This window comes from Hyla sarda, chromosome 5 (assembly GCF_029499605.1).
Source record: "Hyla sarda isolate aHylSar1 chromosome 5, aHylSar1.hap1, whole genome shotgun sequence".
Taxonomy (NCBI): Eukaryota; Metazoa; Chordata; class Amphibia; order Anura; family Hylidae; genus Hyla; species Hyla sarda.
Genome location: NC_079193.1, coordinates 3,152,831 through 3,179,038, shown reverse-complemented (window position 1 = coordinate 3,179,038; position 26,208 = coordinate 3,152,831). Strand labels below are relative to the sequence as shown.

General features: G+C 49.6%; 1 protein-coding gene across 2 annotated transcripts in view; it reads right to left on the bottom strand.

Moving 5' to 3' along the window:
- Nucleotides 1-25,655, bottom strand: part of LOC130272811 (ALS2 C-terminal-like protein) — a 38,815-nt gene extending 13,160 nt beyond the window's left edge. For both annotated transcript variants that reach the window (XM_056518709.1, XM_056518710.1), the window contains exons 1-3: nt 25,470-25,655; nt 3,385-3,472; nt 3,049-3,206 (exon numbers count right to left, since the gene is read on the bottom strand). In XM_056518709.1, coding sequence (XP_056374684.1) covers nt 3,049-3,206; nt 3,385-3,472; nt 25,470-25,504 — 281 coding nt within the window. In that variant the 5' untranslated portion in view covers nt 25,505-25,655. The remainder of the gene's footprint in view (nt 1-3,048; nt 3,207-3,384; nt 3,473-25,469) is intronic.
- Nucleotides 25,656-26,208: the final 553 nt, after the last annotated feature.

The window sequence follows — 26,208 nt, the reverse complement described above, 5'->3', positions numbered from 1 at the left end:
AAGAAGGACCCCAACTCTTGATCTCCCCGGTGGTCCAGTCGAGGGTAGGAGCATGACGTTGGAGACACGGCAGACCGAGGAGGACTTCAGAGGTGCAGTTGGGCAGAACAAAAAAATTATAATCTTTTCATGGTGCAGTCCAATGCTCATAAGCAGGGGTTCTGTGCAGTAACGCACAGTGCAGTCCAATTTTTCTCCGTTAACGGAAGAGATATAGAGCGGCTTGACGAGACGGGTCACTGGGATGCTGAACCTATTAACAAAAGAGGCCAAAATAAAGTTTCCTGCAGAACCTGAGTCCAAGAAGGCCACAGCTGAGAAGGAGGAGTTGGCAGAAGGAGAAATCCGCACGGACACAGTGAGACGTGGAGAAGCAGACTTCACACCAAGAGACGTCACTCCCACGTGAGCTGGGTGCGTGCGTTTCCCAGACGTGGAGGACGAATAGGGCAATCCACCAAGAAATGTTCGGTACTAGCGCAGTACAGACATAAATTGTTATCCCTACGGCGAGTCCTCTCTTCATGGGTCAGGCGAGACCGATCCAATTGCATAGCCTCCTCTGCGGGAGGCACAGGGGTAGATTGCAAAGGATACTGGGAGAGAGGTGCCCAGAGATCAAGGTCTTTTTCCTGGCGGAGCTCCTGGCGTCTTTCAGAAAAACGCATGTCAATGCGGGTGGCCAACTGGATAAGTTCAGACAGGTTAGCAGGAATCTCTCGTGCGGCCAGCACATCTTTGATGTGACTGGATAAGCCTTTCTTGAAGGTCACGCAGAGGGCCTCATTGTTCCAGGATAGCTCTGAGGCGAGGGTACGAAACTGGATGGCATATTCGCCTACGGAAGAACTCCCTTGGACGAGGTTCAGCAAAGCAGTCTCGGCAGAAGAAGCTCGGGCTGGCTCCTCAAAGACACTACAAACTTCAGCGAAGAAGGACTGGATTGTAGCAGTGGCAGGATCGTTGCGGTCCCAGAGCGGTGTGGCCCATGACAAGGCCTTTCCAGACAGGAGACTGACCACGAAAGCCACCTTAGACCGTTCAGTGGGGAATTGGTCTGACATCATCTCCAAGTGCAAGCAACACTGGGACAGGAACCCACGGCACAATTTAGAGTTCCCATCGAACTTGTCAGGTAAGGACAAGCGGCAACTCGCTGCGGAGGAGAAGCAGGAGCTGGCGGAGGAGATGGTTGCTGCTGTAGAGGCAGAAGCTGCTGTGGCATGGCGGTCAACTGCGACAGCTGTTCTTGTTGGGCGACCACGGTGGCAAGGTCAGAGAGACTTGGCAGCGGCACCTCAGCGGGATCCATGGCCGGATCTACTGTCAGGATTCGGCAGGCTGGTGGTGGATCCTCTGTGTCAGTGAGGGATTGGCGTGGACCGTCCCGGTGGACGCCACAGAGCCCGCCACAAAGCCGGATGGTCTTGCTGCGGCGGTAGCAACCAGGTCGTGTCCACCGATAGCGGCTCAACCTCACTGACTGCTGAGACTGGCGTGGTACAGAAGGACTAGACAGAGGCGAGGTCAGACGTAGCAGAAGGTCGGGGCAGGCGACAAGGTTCGTAGTCAAGGGCAACGGCAGAAGGTCTGGTAACACTGGTAAGGGCACTCACAAAACGCTTTCACTAGGCACTGAGGCAAGAAGATCCGGCAAGGACAGGAAGGAGAAGTGGGTTTAAATACACATGGAGCAGGGAAGCTAATTGACACTGATTGGGCCAGGCACCAATTAGTGGTGCACAGGCCCTTTAAATCTTATAGAGCCGGCGCGCGCGCGCCCTAGAGAGCGGAGCCGCGCGCGCCAGGACGTGACAGCCGGGGAACGGGACAGGTGAGTAGATTGGGATGCGACCCGCGGGCAGGCACGACCCGCTACGCGGATTGTATCCCCGCCGGCAGTGACAGTGCAGCGCTCCCGGTCAGCGGGTCTGACCGGGGCGCTGCAGAGAGGAGAAAGCCGCAAGCGCTCTGGGGAGGAGCAGGGACCCGGAGCGCTCGGCGTAACAGTACCTTTGCTCATTCCGGCCAAAAAGTTAAATTTTAACCTCATCGGTCCACAGAACTTGTTTCCAAAATGCATCAGGCTTGTCTATATGTTCATTTGCAAAGTTCAAACACTGATTTTTGTGGTGAGGACGTAGAAGAGGTTTTCTTCTGATGACTCTTCCATGAAGACCATATTTGTACAAGTATCTCTTTATAGTGGAATAGTGTACCACAACTCCAGTGTCTGACAGATCTTTCTGGAGGGATTGTGCAGTCATACGTGGGTATTGAATTGTTTTTCTCACAATCCTGCGAGCTGTTCTGTCTGATATTTTTCTTGGTCTTCCAGATCTTGCTTTAACTTCCACTGTTCCTGATGACTGCCATTTCTTAATTACATTCCAAACAGAGGATATTGACATCTGAAAACGTTTTGCTATCTTCTTATAGCCTTCTCCAGCTTTGTGAGCATCAACTATTTTCAGTTTCAGATTTCTAGACAACTGCTTAGAAGAACCCGTGGTGCTGATTGTTGGGGCAAGGTCAGATGAGTCTGGGCATTTAAAACCTTTGAGATTGACATCACTTGGTCTTCCCAGATGATGATTGAGAACAATCCATGACACTGGCAGGTCTCAGCTTTGTAAAGGGGGCAGTACAAGATATTAACTCTGCAGGGGGCACAAACTTTTGCAGACGCCATTTTTTGTTTTCTGTTATTTTGAAAGTGTAAATGATGGAAATACAATGTAACTTTTGTTGACATATTATAAGAATGTCTAATCTGTAATTTGATCCTTTTGGAGATTTTTCCATCTTTCCTTGGCTTCTTTATGCACATTAATATCAATTTATACCTGTGGTGCCCAAACTATTGATCCCCACTGTATAGTGTATGCTCTGTGCTGGGAGTTGTAGTTGTGCACACGCTGGTTGGGAAACACTGTTTATAGATTGCTGACAGTATGGTGCGGATTATAGTGTATCCTCTCTGCTGGGAGTTGTAGTTGTGCACACGCTGGTTGGAACACATAATAATTTGTTTGTAAAATGTGAGACCTGAAGAACTCCCAGAGCTTCTTGGCATAGTACTTGATCTCCTCCTGCGCCATGCTCAGGAGATGGAAGTTGGTGCCCAGACCGGAGTACGTGGCCTGGAAGACGACGAGCAGCAGCTTCAGAACCTTCTTCAGGGGGTGATGGGAGGAGTTAAAGGCCTGAAATATAACAAGACAGAATTATAGTGATACATAAAGATATCTATGGACATAGGCCACACCCACTGCTCTGCCAGCCACACCCCCATCATTAATATGACTATGGATTGACCTGACGTCACTGTGGGCGGGGTCAAACATCTGGGTGTACTGTCCCTTAAATTTGGCGGGGTCTCACCTTCTCCAGGTAACTCTGTAAAGATTCCACCTCCAGTCTCAGCTCCTCCATCAGGTCCTCAATCTGACCGGGCTCCTTCTCCTTGTCCCTGAGAACAGAAGAGACAATTACCGGAGCCGATAATCACTTCCGGAACCACAATAAGGCCCATCTGCCTCCACATTGTCTTACATAGCAATCACTCCAACCTGGGGCTCAACTACAACTCCCAGCATGACCTGTTGTAAAACGACAATTTGCAGTAAACTCTTACATAAAAACGTTATCGAATAGGGGGTGTATACATATATTATAGGAGGTGTATATATATAGTATAGGGGGTGTATACATATAGTATAGGAGGTGTATACATATAGTATAGGGGGTGAATATATACAGTATAGGAGGTGTATACATATAGTATAGGGGGTGTATACATATAGTATAGGAGGTGTATACATATAGTGTAGGAGGTGTATACATATAGTATAGGAGGTGTATACATATAGTATAGGAGGTGTATACATATAGTATAGGAGGTGTATACATATAGTATAGGGGGTGAATATATACAGTATAGGAGGTGTATACATATAGTATAGGGGGTGTATACATATAGTATAGGAGGTGTATACATATAGTATAGGAGGTGTATACATATAGTATAGGAGGTGTATACATATAGTATAGGGGGTGAATATATACAGTATAGGAGGTGTATACATATAGTATAGGGGGTGTATACATATAGTATAGGAGGTGTATACATATAGTATAGGAGGTGTATACATATAGTATAGGAGGTGTATACATATAGTGTAGGAGGTGTATATATATATTATAGGGGGTGTATATATACAGTATAGGAGGTGTATATATACAATATAGGAGGTGTATACATATATTATAGGGGGTGTATACATATAGTATAGGGGGTGTATATATACAGTATAGGAGGTGTATACATATAGTATAGGGGGTGTATATATACAGTATAGGGGGTGTATACATATAGTATAGGGGGTGTATATATATAGTATAGGGGGTGTATACATATAGTATAGGGGGTGTATACATATATTATAGGTGGTGTATACATATAGTATAGGGGGTGTATACATATATTATAGGTGGTGTATATATACAGTATAGGAGGTGTATACATAAAGTATAGGGGGTGTATACATATAGTATAGGGGTGTATATATACAGTTTAGGAGGTGTATACATATAGTATAGGGGGTGTATACATATATTATAGGTGGTGTATATATACAGTATAGGAGGTGTATACATATAGTATAGGAGGTGTATACATATAGTATGGGGGTGTATACATACAGTATAGGAGGTGTATATATACAGTATAGGAGGTGTATACATATATTATAGGTGGTGTATATATACAGTATAGGAGGTGTATACATATAGTATAGGAGGTGTATATATACAGTATAGGAGGTGTATACATATAGTATAGGGGGTATATACATATAGTATAGGAGGTGTATACATATAGTATAGGGGGTGTATACATATAGTATAGGGGGTTTATACATATAGTATAGGGGGTGTATACATATAGTATAGGGGGTGTATACATATAGTATAGGGGGTGTATACATATAGTAAAGGGGGTGTATATATACAGTATAGGAGGTGTATACATATAGTATAGGGGTGTATACATATAGTATAGGGGGTGTATATATACAGTATAGGAGGTGTATACATATAGTATAGGGGATGTATATATAGTATATGGGGTGTATATATACATTATAGGGGGTGTATATATACTATATAGGAGGTGTATACATATAGTATAGGGGTGTATATATACAGTATAGGAGGTGTATACATATAGTATAGGGGTGTATATATACAGTATAGGAGGTGTATACATATAGTATAGGGGGTGTATATATAGAATAGGGGGTGTATACATATAGTATAGGGGGTGTATACATATAGTATAGGGGGTGTATACATATAGTATAGGGGGTGTATACATATAGTATAGGGGGTGTATATATACAGTATAGGGGGTGTATACATATAGTATAGGAGGTGTATATATACAGTATAGGGGGTGTATACATAAAGTATAGGGGTGTATATATACAGTATAGGGGGTGTATACATATAGTATAGGGGGTGTATATATATCCATTATAGGGGGTGTATACATATAGTATAGGGGTGTATATATACAGTTTAGGAGGCGTACACATATAGTATAGGGGGTGTATATATGCATTATAGGGGGTGTATACATATAGTATAGGGGGTGTATACATATAGTATAGGGGGTGTATATAGTATAGGGGTGTAAATATTCAGTATAGGGGGTGTATACATATAGTATAGGGGGGTGTATATATATATATACACACATACAGTATAGGGGGTGTACACATATAGTATAGGGTGTGTGTGTGTGTGTATATATGTGTATATATATATATATATATATATATATATATATACACAGTATAGGGGGTGTATACATATAGTATAGTGGGTGTATATATACAGTATAGGAGGTGTATACATATAGTATAGGGTGTGTGTGTGTATATATATATATATATATATATATATATATACAGTATAGGGGGTGTATACATATAGTATAGGGGTGTATATATACAGTATAGGAGGTGTATATATATACAGTATAGGAGGTGTATACATATAGTATAGGAGGTGTATATATACAGTATAGGGGTGTATACATATAGTATAGGAGGAGTATATATACAGTATAGGGGTGTATACATATAGTATAGGAGGTGTATACATATAGTATAGGGGGTGTATATATACATTATAGGGGGTGTATACATATAGTATAGGGGGTGTATTGAAATACAGTATAGGGGGTGTATACATATAGTATAGGAGGTGTATACATATAGTATAGGAGGTGTATACATACAGTATAGGAGGTGTATACATACAGTATAGGAGGTGTATACATACAGTATAGGGGGTGTATACATACAGTATAGGGTGTATACATACAGTATAGGGGGTGTATACATATAGTATAGGGGGTGTATACATACAGTATAGGGGGTGTATACATACAGTATAGGAGGTGTATATATACAGTATAGGAGGTGTATACATATAGTATAGGAGGTGTATACACATAGTATAGGGGGTGTATACATATAGTATAGGGGTGTATACATATAGTATAGGGGGTGTATACATATAGTATAGGGGGTGTATACATATAGTATAGGGGGTGTATATATACAGTATAGGAGGTGTATACATATAGTATAGGGGGTGTATACATATAGTATAGGAGGTGTATACATATAGTATAGGAGGTGTATACATATAGTATAGGGGGTGTATACATATAGTATAGGAGGTGTATACATACAGTATAGGAGGTGTATACATACAGTATAGGAGGTGTATACATATAGTATAGGGGGTGTATACATATAGTATAGGAGGTGTATATATACAGTATAGGAGGTGTATACATATAGTATAGGAGGTGTATACATATAGTATAGGGGGTGTATACATATAGTATAGGGGGTGTATATATACAGTATAGGAGGTGTATACATATAGTATAGGGGGTGTATACATATAGTATAGGAGGTGTATACATATAGTATAGGAGGTGTATACATATAGTGTAGGAGGTGTATACATATAGTGTAGGAGGTGTATACATATAGTATAGGAGGTGTATACATATAGTGTAGGAGGTGTATACATATAGTATAGGAGGTGTATACATATAGTATAGGAGGTGTATACATATAGTATAGGGGGTGTATACATACAGTATAGGAGGTGTATATATACAGTATAGGAGGTGTATACATATAGTATAGGAGGTGTATACATACAGTATAGGAGGTGTATACATATAGTATAGGGGGTGTATACATATAGTATAGGGGGTGTATACATATAGTATAGGAGGTGTATATATATAGTATAGGGGGTGAATATATACAGTATAGGAGGTGTATACATATAGTATAGGAGGTGTATACATATAGTATAGGAGGTGTATACATATAGTGTAGGAGGTGTATATATATAGTATAGGAGGTGTATACATACAGTATAGGAGGTGTATACATATAGTATAGGAGGTGTATACATATAGTATAGGAGGTGTATATATACAGTATAGGAGGTGTATATATACAGTATAGGGGTGTATACATATAGTATAGGAGGTGTACATATACAGTATAGGAGGTGTATACATACAGTATAGGGGGTGTATATATACAGTATAGGAGGTGTATACATATAGTATAGGGGGTGTATATATACAGTATAGGAGGTGTATACATATAGTATAGGAGGTGTATACATACAGTATAGGAGGTGTATACATATAGTATAGGGGGTGTATACATACAGTATAGGGGGTGTATACATACAGTATAGGGGGTGTATACATATAGTATAGGGGGTGTATATATACAGTGTAGGGGTGTGTAATATATTTACAGCCCCCACTCACCTCGCACAGTATACAGGGTATATACACCCCCCCCCCTCACCTCACACAGTATACAGGGTATATACAGCCCCCCCCCTCACCTCACACAGTATACAGGGTATATACACCCCCCCCCCCCTCACCTCACACAGTATACAGGGTATATACACCCCCCCCCTCACCTCACACAGTATACAGGGTATATACAGCCCCCCCCTCACCTCACACAGTATACAGGGTATATACACCCCCCCCCCTCACCTCACACAGTATACAGGGTATATACACCCCCCCCCCTCACCTCACACAGTATACAGGATATATACACCCCCCCCTCACCTCACACAGTATACAGGGTATATACACCCCCCCCCCCCCTCACCTCACACAGTATACAGGGTATATACACCCCCCACTCACCTCACACAGTATACAGGATATATACACCCCCCCCCCCTCACCTCACACAGTATACAGGGTATATACAGCCCCTGCTCACCTCACACAGTATACAGGATATATACACCCCCCCCTCACCTCACACAGTATACAGGGTATATACAGCCCCTGCTCACCTCACACAGTATACAGGATATATACAGCCCCCCCCCCTCACCTCACACAGTATACAGGGTATATACACCCCCCCTCACCTCACACAGTATACAGGGTATATACAGCCCCCCCTCACCTCACACAGTATACAGGATATATACACCCCCCCCCTCACCTCACACAGTATACAGGATATATACAGCCCCCCCTCAACTCACACAGTATACAGGGTATATACAGCCCCCCCCCCCTCACCTCACACAGTATACAGGATATATACAGCCCCCCTCACCTCACACAGTATACAGGATATATACACCCCCCCCTCACCTCACACAGTATACAGGGTATATACACCCCCCCCCCTCACCTCACACAGTATACAGGGTATATACAGCCCCCCCCCCTCACCTCACACAGTATACAGGGTATATACAGCCCCCCCTCACCTCACACAGTATACAGGGTATATACAGCCCCCGCTCACCTCGCACAGTATACAGGGTATATACAGCCCCCGCTCACCTCACACAGTATACAGGGTATATACAGCCCCCCCCCCTCACCTCACACAGTATACAGGGTATATACAGCCCCCGCTCACCTCGCACAGTATACAGGGTATATACAGCCCCCGCTCACCTCACACAGTATACAGGGTATATACACCCCCCCTCACCTCACACAGTATACAGGGTATATACAGCCCCCCTCACCTCACACAGTATACAGGGTATATACACCCCCCCTCACCTCACACAGTATACAGGGTATATACACCCCCCCTCACCTCACACAGTATACAGGGTATATACACCCCCCCCCTCACCTCACACAGTATACAGGGTATATACACCCCCCCCCCCTCACCTCACACAGTATACAGGGTATATACACCCCCCCCCCTCACCTCACACAGTATACAGGGTATATACAGCCCCCCTCACCTCACACAGTATACAGGATATATACACCCCCCCCCTCACCTCACACAGTATACAGGGTATATACAGCCCCCCTCACCTCACACAGTATACAGGGTATATACACCCCCCCCCCTCATCTCACACAGTATACAGGGTATATACAGCCCCCCCTCACCTCACACAGTATACAGGGTATATACAGCCCCCACTCACCTCACACAGTATACAGGATATATACAGCCCCCCCCCTCACCTCACACAGTATACAGGGTATATACACCCCCCCCCTCACCTCACACAGTATACAGGGTATATACAGCCCCCCCTCACCTCGCACAGTATACAGGGTATATACACCCCCCCTCACCTCACACAGTATACAGGATATATACAGCCCCCGCTCACCTCACACAGTATACAGGATATATACACCCCCCCCCTCACCTCACACAGTATACAGGGTATATACAGCCCCCGCTCACCTCACACAGTATACAGGGTATATACAGCCCCCCTCACCTCACACAGTATACAGGATATATACACCCCCCCCCTCACCTCACATAGTATACAGGGTATATACACCCCCCCCCTCACCTCACATAGTATACAGGGTATATACACCCCCCCTCACCTCGCACAGTATACAGGGTATATACACCCCCCCCCCTCACCTCGCACAGTATACAGGATATATACAGCCCCCCCCTCACCTCACACAGTATACAGGATATATACAGCCCCCCTCACCTCACACAGTATACAGGGTATATACACCCCCCCTCGCCTCACACAGTATACAGGATATATACACCCCCCCCCCCCTCACCTCGCACAGTATACAGGGTATATACAGCCCTCCCTCACCTCACACAGTATACAGGGTATATACAGCCCCCCCTCACCTCACACAGTATACAGGGTATATACACCCCCCCCCCTCACCTCACACAGTATACAGGGTATATACAGCCCCCGCTCACCTCACACAGTATACAGGGTATATACAGCCCCCGCTCACCTCACACAGTATAAAGGGTATATACACCCCCCCCCCCCTCACCTCACACAGTATACAGGGTATATACACCCCCCCCCCTCACCTCACACAGTATACAGGGTATATACAGTCCCCACTCACCTCACACAGTATACAGGATATATACACCCCCCCCCCCTCACCTCACACAGTATACAGGGTATATACACCCCCCCCCTCACCTCACACAGTATACAGGATATATACACCCCCCCCCCCCTCACCTCACACAGTATACAGGGTATATACAGCCCCCCCTCATCTCACACAGTATACAGGATATATACAGCCCCCCCTCACCTCACACAGTATACAGGGTATATACAGCCCCCGCTCACCTCGCACAGTATACAGGATATATACACCCCCCCCCCTCACCTCACACAGTATACAGGGTATATACACCCCCCCCCTCACCTCACACAGTATACAGGATATATACACCCCCCCCCCTCACCTCACACAGTATACAGGATATATACAGCCCCCCTCACCTCACACAGTATACAGGGTATATACACCCCCCCCCCTCACCTCACACAGTATACAGGGTATATACAGCCCCCCCCCTCACCTCACACAGTATACAGGGTATATACAGCCCCCGCTCACCTCACACAGTATACAGGGTATATACAGCCCCCCCCCTCACCTCACACAGTATACAGGGTATATACACCCCCCCTCACCTCACACAGTATACAGGGTATATACACCCCCCCCCCCTCACCTCACACAGTATACAGGGTATATACACCCCCCCCCCTCACCTCACACAGTATACAGGGTATATACACCCCCCCCCCCTCACCTCACACAGTATACAGGGTATATACAGCCCCCCCTCACCTCACACAGTATACAGGATATATACACCCCCCCCCCTCACCTCACACAGTATACAGGGTATATACACCCCCCCCCCCTCACCTCACACAGTATACAGGGTATATACACCCCCCCCCCCTCACCTCACACAGTATACAGGGTATATACAGCCCCCCCACTCACCTCACACAGTATACAGGGTATATACACCCCCCCCCCTCACCTCACACAGTATACAGGGTATATACAGCCCCCCTCACCTCACACAGTATACAGGATATATACACCCCCCCCCCTCACCTCACACAGTATACAGGGTATATACAGCCCCCCTCACCTCACACAGTATACAGGGTATATACACCCCCCCCCCCTCACCTCACACAGTATACAGGGTATATACAGCCCCCCCTCACCTCACACAGTATACAGGGTATATACAGCCCCCACTCACCTCACACAGTATACAGGATATATACAGCCCCCCTCACCTCACACAGTATACAGGGTATATACACCCCCCCCCCTCACCTCACACAGTATACAGGATATATACAGCCCCCGCTCACCTCACACAGTATACAGGATATATACAGCCCCCGCTCACCTCACACAGTATACAGGATATATACACCCCCCCCCCTCACCTCACACAGTATACAGGATATATACACCCCCCCCCCTCACCTCACACAGTATACAGGATATATACACCCCCCCCCCTCACCTCACACAGTATACAGGATATATACACCCCCCCCCCCCTCACCTCACACAGTATACAGGGTATATACAGCCCCCCCTCGCCTCACACAGTATACAGGGTATATACAGCCCCCCCTCACCTCGCACAGTATACAGGGTATATACACCCCCCCTCACCTCACACAGTATACAGGGTATATACACCCCCCCCTCACCTCACACAGTATATACAGGGTATATACAGCCCCCGCTCACCTCACACAGTATACAGGGTATATACAGCCCCCCTCACCTCACACAGTATACAGGATATATACACCCCCCCCCCCCCTCACCTCACATAGTATACAGGGTATATACACCCCCCCCCTCACCTCACATAGTATACAGGGTATATACACCCCCCCTCACCTCGCACAGTATACAGGGTATATACACCCCCCCCCTCACCTCGCACAGTATACAGGATATATACAGCCCCCCCCTCACCTCACACAGTATACAGGATATATACACCCCCCCCCCCACCTCACACAGTATACAGGGTATATACACACCCCCCCTCGCCTCACACAGTATACAGGATATATACACCCCCCCCCCCTCACCTCGCACAGTATACAGGGTATATACAGCCCCCGCTCACCTCACACAGTATACAGGGTATATACACCCCCCCCCCCTCACCTCACACAGTATACAGGGTATATACACCCCCCCCCCTCACCTCACACAGTATACGGGGTATATACAGCCCCCCCCTCACCTCACACAGTATACAGGGTATATACACCCCCCCCCCTCACCTCACACAGTATACAGGGTATATACACCCCCCCTCACCTCACACAGTATACAGGGTATATACAGCCCCCCCCGCTCACCTCACACAGTATACAGGGTATATACAGCCCCCGCTCACCTCACACAGTATACAGGGTATATACACCCCCCCCTCACCTCACACAGTATACAGGGTATATACAGCCCCCCCCCCTCACCTCACACAGTATACAGGGTATATACAGCCCCCCTCACCTCACACAGTATACAGGGTATATACAGCCCCCCCCCCTCACCTCACACAGTATACAGGGTATATACAGCCCCCCCCTCACCTCACACAGTATACAGGGTATATACAGCCCCCCCCTCACCTCACACAGTATACAGGGTATATACACCCCCCCCCCCCTCACCTCACACAGTATACAGGGTATATACACCCCCCCCCCCCTCACCTCACACAGTATACGGGGTATATACAGCCCCCCCCTCACCTCACACAGTATACAGGGTATATACAGCCCCCCCTCACCTCACACAGTATACAGGGTATATACACCCCCCCCCCCTCACCTCACACAGTATACAGGGTATATACAGCCCCCGCTCACCTCACACAGTATACAGGGTATATACAGCCCCCGCTCACCTCACACAGTATACAGGGTATATACACCCCCCCCCCCTCACCTCACACAGTATACAGGGTATATACACCCCCCCCCCTCACCTCACACAGTATACGGGGTATATACAGCCCCCCCCTCACCTCACACAGTATACAGGGTATATACACCCCCCCCCCCTCACCTCACACAGTATACAGGGTATATACACCCCCCCCTCACCTCACACAGTATACAGGGTATATACAGCCCCCCCCCGCTCACCTCACACAGTATACAGGGTATATACACCCCCCCCCCCTCACCTCACACAGTATACAGGGTATATACACCCCCCCCCCTCACCTCACACAGTATACAGGGTATATACAGTCCCCACTCACCTCACACAGTATACAGGATATATACACCCCCCCCCCTCACCTCACACAGTATACAGGGTATATACAGCCCCCCCCTCACCTCACACAGTATACAGGATATATACAGCCCCCCTCACCTCACACAGTATACAGGGTATATACACCCCCCCCCCTCACCTCACACAGTATACAGGGTATATACAGCCCCCCCCCCTCACCTCACACAGTATACAGGGTATATACAGCCCCCGCTCACCTCACACAGTATACAGGGTATATACAGCCCCCCCCCTCACCTCACACAGTATACAGGGTATATACACCCCCCCTCACCTCACACAGTATACAGGGTATATACAGCCCCCCCTCAACTCACACAGTATACAGGATATATACAGCCCCCCTCACCTCACACAGTATACAGGGTATATACAGCCCCCCTCACCTCACACAGTATACAGGATATATACAGCCCCCCTCACCTCACACAGTATACAGGGTATATACAGCCCCCCTCACCTCACACAGTATACAGGGTATATACAGCCCCCCTCACCTCACACAGTATACAGGATATATACACCCCCCCCCCCCTCACCTCACACAGTATACAGGATATATACAGCCCCCCTCACCTCACACAGTATACAGGGTATATACAGCCCCCCTCACCTCACACAGTATACAGGGTATATACACCCCCCCCCCTCACCTCACACAGTATACAGGGTATATACACCCCCCCCTCACCTCACACAGTATACAGGATATATACACCCCCCCTCACCTCACACAGTATACAGGGTATATACACCCCCCCCCCTCACCTCGCACAGTATACAGGGTATATACAGCCCCCCCCCACTCACCTCACACAGTATACAGGATATATACACCCCCCCCATCCTCACCTCACACATTATACAGGGTATATACAGCCCCCCCCTCACCTCGCACAGTATACAGGGTATATACAGCCCCCCCCACTCACCTCACACAGTATACAGGATATATACACCCCCCCCATCCTCACCTCACACATTATACAGGGTATATACAGCCCCCCCCTCACCTCGCACAGTATACAGGGTATATACAGCCCCCCCCCCCTCACCTCACACAGTATACAGGGTATATACAGCCCCCCCCTCACCTCACACAGTATACAGGGTATATACACCCCCCCCCTCACCTCACACAGTATACAGGGTATATACAGCCCCCCCTCACCTCACACAGTATACAGGATATATACAGCCCCCCGCTCACCTCACACAGTATACAGGGTATATACACCCCCCTCACCTCACACAGTATACAGGGTATATACAGCCCCCGCTCACCTCGCACAGTATACAGGGTATATACAGCCCCCCCCTCACCTCACACAGTATACAGGGTATATACACCCCCCCCCTCACCTCACACAGTATACAGGGTATATACAGCCCCCCTCACCTCACACAGTATACAGGATATATACAGCCCCCGCTCACCTCACACAGTATACAGGGTATATACACCCCCCTCACCTCACAGGGTATATACACCCCCCTCACCTCACACAGTATACAGGGTATATACAGCCCCCGCTCACCTCGCACAGTATACAGGGTATATACACCCCCCTCACCTCGCACAGTATACAGGGTATATACAGCCCCCGCTCACCTCGCACAGTATACAGGGTATATACACCCCCCCCTCACCTCACACAGTATACAGGGTATATACAGCCCCCCCCTCACCTCACACAGTATACAGGGTATATACAGCCCCCCCCCTCACCTCACACAGTATACAGGGGTATATACACCCCCCCCCCCTCACCTCACACAGTATACAGGGTATATACACCCCCCCCTCACCTCACACAGTATACAGGGTATATACACCCCCCCTCACCTCACACAGTATACAGGGTATATACAGCCCCCCCCCTCACCTCACACAGTATACAGGATATATACCCCCCCCCCTCACCTCACACAGTATACAGGGTATATACACCCCCCCCCCTCACCTCACACAGTATACAGGGTATATACACCCCCCCTCACCTCACACAGTATACAGGATATATACACCCCCCCCCCCTCACCTCACACAGTATACAGGGTATATACAGCCCCCCCCTCACCTCACACAGTATACAGGATATATACACCCCCCCCCCCACCTCACACAGTATACAGGGTATATACACCCCCCCTCGCCTCACACAGTATACAGGGTATATACACCCCCCCCTCACCTCACACAGTATACAGGATATATACAGCCCCCCCTCACCTCGCACAGTATACAGGGGTATATACAGCCCTCCCTCACCTCACACAGTATACAGGGTATATACACCCCCCTCACCTCACACAGTATACAGGGTATATCCCCCCCCCCCCCTCACCTCGCACAGTATACAGGATATATACACCCCCCCCTCACCTCACACAGTATACAGGGTATATACACCCCCCCCCTCACCCTCGCACAGTATACAGGATATATACACCCCCCCCCCCCTCACCTCACACAGTATACAGGGTATATACACCCCCCCCCCTCACCTCACACAGTATACAGGGTATATACACCCCCCCCCTCACCTCACACAGTATACAGGGTATATACACCCCCCCCCCCTCACCTCACACAGTATACAGGGTTATACACCCCCCCCCTCACCTCACACAGTATACAGGGTATATACAGCCCCCCGCTCACCTCACACAGTATACAGGATATATACACCCCCCCCCCTCACCTCACACAGTATACAGGGTATATACAGCCCCCACTCACCTCACACAGTATACAGGGTATATACAGCCCCCCCCTCACCTCACACAGTATACAGGGTATATACAGCCCCCGCTCACCTCACACAGTATACAGGGTATATACAGCCCCCCCTCACCTCACACAGTATACAGGGTATATACAGCCCCCCGCTCACCTCACACAGTATACAGGGTATATACACCCCCCCCCCTCACCTCACACAGTATACAGGGTATATACACCCCCCCCCCCTCACCTCACACAGTATACAGGGTATATACAGCCCCCCACTCACCTCACACAGTATACAGGGTATATACAGCCCCCCCTCACCTCACACAGTATACAGGGTATATACACCCCCCCCCCCCTCACCTCACACAGTATACAGGGTATATACACCCCCCCCCCTCACCTCACACAGTATACAGGGTATATACAGCCCCCCCCCCTCACCTCACACAGTATACAGGGTATATACAGCCCCCCCCTCACCTCACACAGTATACAGGGTATATACACCCCCCCCCTCACCTCACACAGTATACAGGGTATATACAGCCCCCACTCACCTCACACAGTATACAGGATATATACACCCCCCCCTCACCTCACACAGTATACAGGATATATACACCCCCCCTCACCTCACACAGTATACAGGGGTATATACAGCCCCTGCTCACCTCACACAGTATACAGGATATATACACCCCCCCCCCTCACCTCACACAGTATACAGGGTATATACACCCCCCCCCCTCACCTCGCACAGTATACACCCCCCCCCCTCACCTCACACAGTATACAGGGTATATACAGCCCCCCCCCTCACCTCACACAGTATACAGGGTATATACACCCCCCCTCACCTCACACAGTATACAGGATATATACACCCCCCCCCCCCTCACCTCACACAGTATACAGGATATATACACCCCCCCCCCCTCACCTCACACAGTATACAGGATATATACACCCCCCCCCTCACCTCGCACAGTATACAGGGTATATACACCCCCCCCCTCACCTCACACAGTATACAGGGTATATACAGCCCCCCTCACCTCGCACAGTATACAGGATATATACACCCCCCCCCTCACCTCACACAGTATACAGGGTATATACAGCCCCCACTCACCTCACACAGTATACAGGGTATATACACCCCCCCCCCTCACCTCACACAGTATACAGGGTATATACACCCCCCCCCCTCACCTCGCACAGTATACAGGGTATATACACCCCCCCCCCTCACCTCACACAGTATACAGGGTATATACAGCCCCCCCCCCTCACCTCACACAGTATACAGGGTATATACACCCCCCCCTCACCTCACACAGTATACAGGGTATATACAGCCCCCCCTCACCTCACACAGTATACAGGGTATATACAGCCCCCACTCACCTCACACAGTATACAGGGTATATACACCCCCCCCCCTCACCTCACACAGTATACAGGGTATATACACCCCCCCCCCCTCACCTCGCACAGTATACAGGGTATATACACCCCCCCCCCTCACCTCACACAGTATACAGGGTATATACAGCCCCCCCCCCTCACCTCACACAGTATACAGGGTATATACACCCCCCCTCACCTCACACAGTATACAGGGTATATACAGCCCCCCCTCACCTCACACAGTATACAGGATATATACACCCCCCCCCCCCTCACCTCACACAGTATACAGGGTATATACACCCCCCCCCCTCACCTCACACAGTATACAGGATATATACAGCCCCCCCCTCAACTCACACAGTATACAGGGTATATACAGCCCCCCTCACCTCACACAGTATACAGGATATATACAGCCCCCCCCCTCCTCACCTCACACAGTATACAGGGTATATACAGCCCCCGCTCACCTCACACAGTATACAGGATATATACACCCCCCCCTCACCTCACACAGTATACAGGGTATATACACCCCCCCTCACCTCACACAGTATACAGGGTATATACAGCCCCCCCCCCCTCACCTCACACAGTATACAGGGTATATACAGCCCCCCCCCCTCACCTCACACAGTATACAGGGTATATACAGCCCCCCCCCCCCTCACCTCACACAGTATACAGGGTATATACAGCCCCCCCTCACCTCACACAGTATACAGGGTATATACAGCCCCCGCTCACCTCGCACAGTATACAGGGTATATACAGCCCCCCTCAACTCACACAGTATACAGGGTATATACACCCCCCTCACCTCACACAGTATACAGGATATATACACCTCCCCCTCACCTCACACAGTATACAGGGTATATACACCCCCCCCTCACCTCACACAGTATACAGGGTATATACACCCCCCCCCCTCACCTCACACAGTATACAGGGTATATACACCCCCCCCCCTCACCTCACACAGTATACAGGATATATACACCCCCCCTCACCTCGCACAGTATACAGGATATATACACCCCCCCCCCTCACCTCACACAGTATACAGGGTATATACACCCCCCCCCTCACCTCACACAGTATACAGGGTATATACACCCCCCCCCTCACCTCACACAGTATACAGGGTATATACAGCCCCCCCCCCTCACCTCACACAGTATACAGGATATATACACCCCCCCCCCTCACCTCACACAGTATACAGGGTATATACACCCCCCCCTCACCTCACACAGTATACAGGGTATATACAGCCCCCCCCCCCTCACCTCACACAGTATACAGGATATATACACCCCCCCCCTCACCTCACACAGTATACAGGGTATATACAGCCCCCACTCACCTCACACAGTATACAGGGTATATACACCCCCCTCACCTCACACAGTATACAGGGTATATACACCCCCCCCCCTCACCTCACACAGTATACAGGGTATATACACCCCCCCCCTCACCTCACACAGTATACAGGGTATATACAGTCCCCACTCACCTCACACAGTATACAGGATATATACACCCCCCCCCCCTCACCTCACACAGTATACAGGGTATATACACCCCCCCCTCACCTCACACAGTATACAGGATATATACACCCCCCCCCTCACCTCACACAGTATATAGGATATATACACCCCCCCCCTCACCTCACACAGTATACAGGATATATACAGCCCCCCCTCACCTCACACAGTATACAGGGTATATACACCCCCCCCCCTCACCTCACACAGTATACAGGGTATATACAGCCCCCGCTCACCTCACACAGTATACAGGGTATATACAGCCCCCCCCCCTCACCTCACACAGTATACAGGGTATATACACCCCCCCCCTCACCTCACACAGTATACAGGGTATATACAGCCCCCCCCCCCTCACCTCACACAGTATACAGGGTATATACAGCCCCCCCCCCTCACCTCACACAGTATACAGGGTATATACAGCCCCCGCTCACCTCACACAGTATACAGGGTATATACAGCCCCCCCCCTCACCTCACACAGTATACAGGGTATATACAGCCCCCGCTCACCTCACACAGTATACAGGATATATACACCCCCCCCCCCCTCACCTCACACAGTATACAGGGTATATACACCCCCCCCCTCACCTCACACAGTATACAGGGTATATACAGCCCCCCCTCACCTCACATAGTATACAGGATATATACAGCCCCCCTCACCTCACACAGTATACAGGGTATATACAGCCCCCCCTCAACTCACACAGTATACAGGATATATACAGCCCCCCTCACCTCACACAGTATACAGGGTATATACAGCCCCCCCCTCACCTCACACTGTATACAGGGTATATACAGCCCCCCTCACCTCACACAGTATACAGGATATATACACCCCCCCCTCACCTCACACAGTATACAGGATATATACACCCCCCCCCCCTCACCTCACACAGTATACAGGGTATATACACCCCCCCCTCACCTCACACAGTATACAGGGTATATACAGCCCCCCCCCCTCACCTCACACAGTATACAGGATATATACACCCCCCCCTCCTCACCTCACACAGTATACAGGGTATATACAGCCCCCCCCTCCTCACCTCACACAGTATACAGGGTATATACAGCCCCCCCCTCACCTCACACAGTATACAGGGTATATACACCCCCCCCCCTCACCTCACACAGTATACAGGGTATATACAGCCCCCCTCACCTCACACAGTATACAGGGTATATACAGCCCCCGCTCACCTCGCACAGTATACAGGGTATATACAGCCCCCGCTCACCTCGCACAGTATACAGGGTATATACAGCCCCCCCCCTCACCTCACACAGTATACAGGGTATATACAGCCCCCCCCCTCACCTCACACAGTATACAGGGTATATACAGCCCCCGCTCACCTCACACAGTATACAGGGTATATACACCCCCCCCCTCACCTCACACAGTATACAGGGTATATACACCCCCCCTCACCTCACACAGTATACAGGGTATATACACCCCCCCCCCTCACCTCACACAGTATACAGGGTATATACACCCCCCCCTCACCTCACACAGTATACAGGGTATATACAGCCCCCCCCCTCACCTCACACAGTATACAGGGTATATACACCCCCCCCTCACCTCACACAGTATACAGGGTATATACAGCCCCCCCCCTCACCTCACACAGTATACAGGGTATATACACCCCCCCCTCACCTCACACAGTATACAGGGTATATACAGCCCCCCCCCTCACCTCACACAGTATACAGGGTATATACACCCCCCCCCCCTCACCTCACACAGTATACAGGGTATATACACCCCCCCCCCTCACCTCACACAGTATACAGGATATATACCCCCCCCTCACCTCACACAGTATACAGGGTATATACACCCCCCCCCTCACCTCACACAGTATACAGGGTATATACACCCCCCCCCCTCACCTCACACAGTATACAGGGTATATACAGCCCCCCCTCACCTCACACAGTATACAGGGTATATACACCCCCCCCCCCCTCACCTCACACAGTATACAGGGTATATACACCCCCCCCCTCACCTCACACAGTATACAGGGTATATACACCCCCCCCCTCACCTCACACAGTATACAGGATATATACACCCCCCCCCCCTCACCTCACACAGTATACAGGGTATATACAGCCCCCCCTCATCTCACACAGTATACAGGGTATATACAGCCCCCGCTCACCTCACACAGTATACAGGGTATATACAGCCCCCCCCCCTCACCTCACACAGTATACAGGGTATATACAGCCCCCCCCTCACCACACACAGTATACAGGGTATATACACCCCCCTCACCTCACACAGTATACAGGATATATACACCCCCCCCCCCCTCACCTCACACAGTATACAGGGTATATACACCCCCCCTCACCTCACATAGTATACAGGATATATACAGCCCCCCCTCACCTCACACAGTATACAGGGTATATACACCCCCCCCCTCACCTCACACAGTATACAGGGTATATACAGCCCCCCTCACCTCACACAGTATACAGGATATATACCCCCCCCCTCACCTCACACAGTATACAGGATATATACACCCCCCCCTCACCTCACACAGTATACAGGGTATATACACCCCCCCCCCCCTCACCTCACACAGTATACAGGATATATACAGCCCCCACTCACCTCACACAGTATACAGGATATATACACCCCCCCTCACCTCACACAGTATACAGGATATATACAGCCCCCACTAACCTCACACAGTATACAGGGTATATACACCCCCCCCCCTCACCTCACACAGTATACAGGGTATATACACCCCCCCCCCTCACCTCACACAGTATACAGGGTATATACAGCCCCCACTCACCTCACACAGTATACAGGGTATATACAGCCCCCGCTCACCTCACACAGTATACAGGGTATATACAGCCCCCCCTCTCACCTCGCACAGTATACAGGATATATACACCCCCCCTCACCTCACACAGTATACAGGGTATATACACCCCCCCCCCCCTCACCTCACACAGTATACAGGGTATATACAGCCCCCCCCCTCACCTCACACAGTATACAGGGTATATACAGCCCCCCCTCACCTCACACAGTATACAGGGTATATACACCCCCCCCCTCACCTCACACAGTATACAGGGTATATACACCCCCCCCCCTCACCTCACACAGTATACAGGGTATATACACCCCCCCCCCCCTCACCTCACACAGTATACAGGGTATATACACCCCCCCCCCTCACCTCACACTGTATACAGGGTATATACACCCCCCCCCCCTCACCTCACACAGTATACAGGGTATATACACCCCCCCCCCTCACCTCACACAGAATACAAGGTATATACACCCCCCCCCCTCACCTCGCACAGTATACAGGATATATACACCCCCCCCCCTCACCTCACACAGTATACAGGGTATATACAGCCCCCCCTCACCTCACACAGTATACAGGGTATATACACCCCCCCCCTCACCTCACACAGTATACAGGGTATATACACCCCCCCCCCTCACCTCACACAGTATACAGGGTATATACACCCCCCCCCCTCACCTCACACAGTATACAGGGTATATACAGCCCCCCCTCGCCTCACACAGTATACAGGATATATACACCCCCCCCTCGCCTCACACAGTATACAGGGTATATACACCCCCCTCTCGCCTCACACAGTATACAGGGTATATACACCCCCCCCCCCCCTCACCTCACACAGTATACAGGGTATATACAGCCCCCCCTCACCTCACACAGTATACAGGATATATACAGCCCCCGCTCACCTCGCACAGTATACAGGATATATACACCCCCCCCCTCACCTCACACAGTATACAGGGTATATACAGCCCCCCCTCACCTCACACAGTATACAGGGTATATACAGCCCCCCCCCCTCACCTCACACAGTATACAGGGTATATACAGCCCCCCCTCACCTCACACAGTATACAGGATATATACAGCCCCTGCTCACCTCGCACAGTATACAGGATATATACACCCCCCCCCCCTCACCTCACACAGTATACAGGATATATACCCCCCCCTCACCTCACACAGTATACAGGGTATATACAGCCCCCCCTCACCTCACACAGTATACAGGATATATACACCCCCCCCCCTCACCTCACACAGTATACAGGATATATACACCCCCCCCCCCTCACCTCACACAGTATACAGGATATATACACCCCCCCGCTCACCTCACACAGTATACAGGGTATATACAGCCCCCCCCCTCACCTCACACAGTATACAGGATATATACACCCCCCCCCTCACCTCACACAGTATACAGGATATATACACCCCCCCCCTCACCTCGCACAGTATACAAGGTATATACAGCCCCCGCTCACCTCACACAGTATACAGGGTATATACAGCCCCCCCCCCCTCACCTCACACAGTATACAGGGTATATACAGCCCCCCCCTCACCTCACACAGTATACAGGGTATATACAGCCCCCACTCACCTCACACAGTATACAGGGTATATACAGCCCCCCCCCCCTCACCTCACACAGTATACAGGGTATATACAGCCCCATCCCCTCACCTCACACAGTATACAGGGTATATACACCACCCCCCTTACCTCACACAGTATACAGGGTATATACACCCCCCCCCCTCACCTCACACAGTATACAGGGTATATACAGCCCCCGCTCACCTCGCACAGTATACAGGTTATATACAGCCCCCCTCACCTCACACAGTATACAGGATATATACAGCCCCCCCCTCACACAGTATACAGGGTATATACAGCCCCCGCTCACCTCGCACAGTATACAGGGTATATACAGCCCCCCCCCTCACCTCGCACAGTATACAGGGTATATACAGCCCCCCCTCACCTCGCACAGTATACAGGGTATATACAGCCCCCCCACTCACCTCGCACAGTATACAGGGTATATACACCCCCCCCCCTCACCTCACACAGTATACAGGGTATATACACCCCCCCCCTCACCTCACACAGTATACAGGATATATACAGCCCCCCCCCTCACCTCACACAGTATACAGGGTATATACAGCCCCCCCTCACCTCGCACAGTATACAGGGTATATACAGCCCCCCCTCACCTCACACAGTATACAGGATATATACACCCCCCCCTCACCTCACACAGTATACAGGGTATATACAGCCCCCCCCCCTCACCTCGCACAGTATACAGGGTATATACACCCCCCCCTCACCTCACACAGTATACAGGATATATACACCCCCCCCTCACCTCACACAGTATACAGGGTATATACAGCCCCCCCCCCTCACCTCACACAGTATACAGGGTATATACAGCCCCCCCACTCACCTCGCACAGTATACAGGGTATATACAGCCCCCCCTCACCTCGCACAGTATACAGGGTATATACAGCCCCCCCTCACCTCACACAGTATACAGGATATATACACCCCCCCTCACCTCACACAGTATACAGGGTATATACAGCCCCCCCCCCCTCACCTCACACAGTATACAGGATATATACACCCCCCCTCACCTCACACAGTATACAGGGTATATACAGCCCCCCCCCTCACCTCGCACAGTATACAGGGTATATACACCCCCCCCTCACCTCGCACAGTATACAGGGTATATACAGCCCCCCCTCACCTCGCACAGTATACAGGGTATATACAGCCCCCCCTCACCTCACACAGTATACAGGATATATACACCCCCCCCTCACCTCACACAGTATACAGGGTATATACAGCCCCCCCCCCCTCACCTCGCACAGTATACAGGGTATATACACCCCCCCCTCACCTCGCACAGTATACAGGGTATATACACCCCCGCTCACCTCGCACAGTATACAGGGTATATACACCCCCCCCCTCACCTCGCACAGTATACAGGGTATATACAGCCCCCCCTCACCTCACACAGTATACAGGGTATATACAGCCCCCCCCCTCACCTCGCACAGTATACAGGGTATATACAGCCCCCGCTCACCTCGCACAGTACAGATATTCCTGAGACTTCTGCATTTTCTTACTGGACTTGACATGAAATCCCAGGAACGATTCCTCTGTTTCTTTTTTGCATCCGGATTCAAGGAATTTCTGGAACTGTTGAAATATTCCCTGCCAGCGCTCCTCCACCGGAAACGAGCCCGCGCCAAACTGACTGCAGGGCGAGAATAAATGACCGCAATATAAGTGATCATCAATGTATTCCCAGATCAGGTCTATAGATGGCGCTGTGTTATTGAAGCCTGTGAGGGGTTGGTGTGATCTCTAGAGGGCGCTGTATCATTGCAGTCTATAGGGAATATTCTGATGAGCAGTTGATTTGACCACTAGATGGCGCCATTTTATTGAAGTCTATGAGTGATTGTTGTTTTTTCTCCCTATGATCTCTGCCAGTGACTCCCCATCGGGGTGACGCGCTGCTTCTGGGAGCTGTAATACCCCACCAGGGGGGCCGCGACATTCTTGTGGGAAAATGGCGGAATATCTGGCAGTAAGTGTCAGCACCATGATGCTGATTCAGAACATCAGGCGTGAAACATCCGCGTCACTGAAGCAGATACCGTCCACAATGCCGGGCGCCCCCTGCTGGAGCGGAGCCTCCATTTACCTGTCTGCTCTCTGTGAGTCCACCCAGTAGCGTATTTATACTGTGCACCTACATATATTACTAATGGGCCCCTACATATATTAATAATGGGCCCCTACATATGTTACTAATG